This window comes from Prenolepis imparis, unplaced genomic scaffold (assembly GCF_030444845.1).
Source record: "Prenolepis imparis isolate NDT839.2.m4 unplaced genomic scaffold, iyPreImpa1.0 SCAF_120, whole genome shotgun sequence".
Taxonomy (NCBI): domain Eukaryota; kingdom Metazoa; phylum Arthropoda; class Insecta; order Hymenoptera; family Formicidae; genus Prenolepis; species Prenolepis imparis.
The window spans coordinates 27,428-31,386 of NW_028141278.1; the positions used below are offsets into that span (position 1 = coordinate 27,428).

General features: G+C 45.2%; 1 protein-coding gene across 1 annotated transcript; it reads left to right on the forward strand.

Annotated features, from left to right (window-relative positions):
• Positions 1-537: 537 nt before the first annotated feature.
• LOC145947685 (uncharacterized) lies at positions 538-1,690 on the forward strand. The gene has a single exon (XM_083057460.1). The coding sequence runs from the start codon at positions 538-540 to the stop codon at positions 1,534-1,536; it is 999 nt and encodes a 332-aa protein (XP_082913586.1). The 3' UTR covers positions 1,537-1,690.
• Positions 1,691-3,959: the final 2,269 nt, after the last annotated feature.

The following is a 3,959-nucleotide window of genomic DNA, read 5'->3' on the forward strand; positions in this document are numbered from 1 at the left end:
TACAGCGATCCGTACGGCACCTGGGATAACGCAATCGTCCAAGCCTCAATACGGATCACTACCCGGAAGCTGGAGTTACCCGTTAAACACAACACTAACGAGGTAATACTCCCCTCAGGTGTTCGCTGCCCCGTGACAACAGGAGAATGCAACGACGCAGACGGAGCCTCCACATACTGGTCGGTGTTACCTGCCGACAATTGCCATTTCGGCCGATACGATGTCCTATACGAAGGATTGGCACATCGCTTATCACCGAAATCATCGCATAAGGACTCCCCAACGGTCTACACGGTAACGACACAAGATACCACGTTCGCGCTGGCACGCACAACCGAGACAAACATCTGTGGATATAAACTCCTGCGAACTGAGCACCCCAAGCTCTGCGTCCTCGAAACGCAACCAGGACGCGTGTTCAAAGGTCGTTCAAAAATCAAAATCGACAATCTTGATATTTTCTCGTACGTAAACTCCAAGTTTATTTACGTAGAAAAACACCTCAGAACACAGCTATCACAACTATACAGAGACATAATGGAACAGAAATGCGCCCTAGAGAGACAAATCCTGCTCAACGCTCTCTCCCTTGCAAGCATTGCACCAGACGAGATGGCGCACAGAATTATGAAATCACCAGGGTACACCGCCATTACAGCTGGCGAGGTTATCCACCTCATCAAATGCGTACCTGTGGAATGCCGAGTACGACCCGTCGACAATTGCTACAACGAGCTTCCCGTCACCCACCAGAATAAATCTCTTTTCCTATTACCCAGATCAAAAATACTCACAAAATCTGGAACACTCAGGGACTGCAACGAACTCCTACCAGCGATGTACCAAGTGCACAACATATGGTACCGACTGACACCGAAACCAGTGGAGTCAATCGCACCTCCGACAATCCAGCCGTTAACCAAACCGTCATGGAGATACGTAAGCCCTGACTCGCTCGCCTCCAGCGGCATTTACACCAGCGAAGACCTGGATCGTCTGCGCGACCACATCATGTTCCCGATGGAAAAACCCTCAATGCTCAACACGATCGCCAGGGGAGCAATGGGACACGAAGTCCCCACAGGAAGTCTATCCATGCTAAACCTGCTAGACGAGAAAACACTCGATAAGCTAGCAGAAAACACGGGAGCACGCTTATGGAAAGGTTTCATAAGCTTCGGATCCGCCAGCGCCGGAGTGCTGGGCATCTTTGTCGTCGCACGACTTGCCAAATTAATAATAGACACACTGATCCATGGATACGCACTTCACTCCGTTTACGGATGGAGCCTACACCTCCTGGGAGCCGTATGGACATCAGTCACGAACATATTATTACACATGGGAAGACCGGCCGACGGAGGACAAAATAACAAAAGGAAGCAACCACCACTGGGACCACTACCCGTACAGGAAGAATCAACACCCCTAGCCCCCCCCTCACAAGAAGAAGACTCCCCACCAATACAAAAAGTGAAAAGTGAAGCGCATGTAAATTATAAAGAATTGCGCAACCTCCTCAACGAAGAGGTATAGACTCGTTCACCACTAGGAAATAAGAAAGTGTTAACCTTAACATTAAGCATAAATAAAATTATACCCACTATGATATAGAACTGGAAAAAGTTAGACATGGTCCAACTTTTTCTTCTAAGGGGGGAGGTGTCACGTCCGGCTACTTAAATTTTTCACTCCTATGCAAAATAATTCTAAGTTCTTATAACACCGTTTGAAATGCGCGCCAATGCCGGCCATGACATCTAACTCCGCCTAGTGCCTGAGCGCGGCGCTCCGCAACACCTGGGAACTTCCCTACCACGGCAACTCCCTACTCTAGAGAGTTCCCCCACTCTCGGCCGCCGCAACCGAGCTGCCGAAAACCGAAGGACCTCAGAGCGAGCCCAGAGGAGCTCAGTTCTAATCGCGCCGTCAAGCAGAGCAGTCACCTTTAAGACTCTCTCCGAATTCTAAAATTCAAATTCTAACTCTAAGATTCTAAGTCTAATTCTAAGACTCTAACTCTAAGATTCTAACTCTAAAATTTAACTTAGATACTTTGTATTACTCGTAGTGTTATACTAGAATAAAAGTGTTATATATATAAATATTCTAAATTCATTCTAAATTAGTTCCAACCTCGTGTATCTCCAAGCCTATATTATTTCTACAACGCATCTCGAATTCTCTCGCCTGCACACGTCGAATAATCCATTCCTAACAAATTATTATTCTATAACATAGAAATATTTTCTGAACCTCGTAGTGATTATTCAGAGAGGACGAACCGCTCATAATCTCTCGCCGAAAGCAACAACAAACAGTGAGGACCGCCGCACGTTAATTATTGCAGAAGCGAAACGACGTTCAGAACGTTTAAATTTTACAATGCCTAAAACACGCGTCAAATAATCCATTCCTAACAAATTACTATTCTATAACATAGAAATATTTCCTGAACCTCGTAGTGATTATTCAGAGAGGACGAACCGCTCATAATCTCTCGCCGAAAGCAACAACGAACAGTGAGGACCGCCGCACGTTAGTTATTGCAGAAGCGAAACGACGTTCAGAATGTTTAAATTTTATAATGCCTAAAACACGCCGTGCAGGAAGAAAGAATCAACTACGGCGTATAACAGCACGACTACATCGCACTGAATCAACACGTGGTCTCTCTAATTTCATTGGAATCGACTATCATAACGACGCGGAATACGATAGATTGTTCGGCGACTCCGTGCCTTTTAGCATTAATAATAATAATAATAATCACGCGGACGTTAAATTACGGGAGTGGCCTACGCAATTGCACGCGATCGAAATCAAGAATTCCAAGGTGCCATTGAACGACATCCCGGACAACGATCCACGCCGTACAAGGTATCTGCAGAAAGGTCTGGCATCCTGTACACCCTCTACAACGCGGGTACCCCGGATCATCGCCATCCAGTCGTTGTCCATTCCTTGGAAATTAAATAAGGTAGGTGCTCAAGATATTTCTTTACAACACGAGCCTCCCTTCTGCCCGGGAACCCGCGAAATACAAGAATCTATTTCGGAAACTACGTCTACGCATTTTTGAATCACTTAACAATAATAACTAATAAATTCTCTTGCAATTTTAGAAATATTAGCTTACCACGGGTTTCCAGAATATTCTCTGCGCGTCTTAAATTTTCTCATCTCCCAAAAAGAGAAATCGTGCGAAACCTTTTTTTTTATCAAGGGTCAGTTTATGGCCCTCATAAAACTGCAGTAGGTATCCTACAGTCAACCCTTTGGAAAATTCTAAATCTTTCCAGAATATCTAGAAACTTCGTGAACGTGTTAGAACATTCAAATCGACCTCATGGCAATTATTTATTTTAACTAACATTAGTTTAAACAATCAACTCCTATGTGTCCAATAATACCGTCACACTTGGATATCCCCACCACTTTGCTTCTCCCCGAGGATGATTCCGAGGAAGAAACTATTGAAGAAACCCTAAATAACCTCCCGTATTGCCAACGGATAATCGGTTTTATTAATAAGGAAACAAGTGCCGCTCTCTGTACGGATTGCCATATGCGTTTACCTATTGGCGTGCAATCTGAGTGGTTAACTTGCGCTAAGCATCTCCTCGTTATCGGCGACGTACCGACCGGAGTCGTTTGCTCAGTCTGCAATTTTTACCGACTGTCGAAAACACGTGACATCGACCACCCTTGTTATCATTGCCAACGAGCTTACCTTCTGTACCGCCGTGGTGAAGAACCCTACCGTATCGACTCGGATGGTAATACAGTAATCACTATTTTCCACTCCGTCAACGATTCACTCGAACGATTCCGCGGATACATGGACTGATTCGTCAGTAATCGAACCTATACGAAACGCTCCCTTTCTCCCAAAACGCAACCGTGACCATAAAGGAAATACCTGTCGTCGTGGGTATCCCCGGAGTAATTCCGAAATA

Excerpts from the sequence above, each read along its gene's own strand:
- LOC145947685 (XM_083057460.1), top strand. The coding sequence starts at position 538 with ATGGAACAGAAATGCGCCCTAGAGAGACAAATCCTGCTCAACGCTCTC.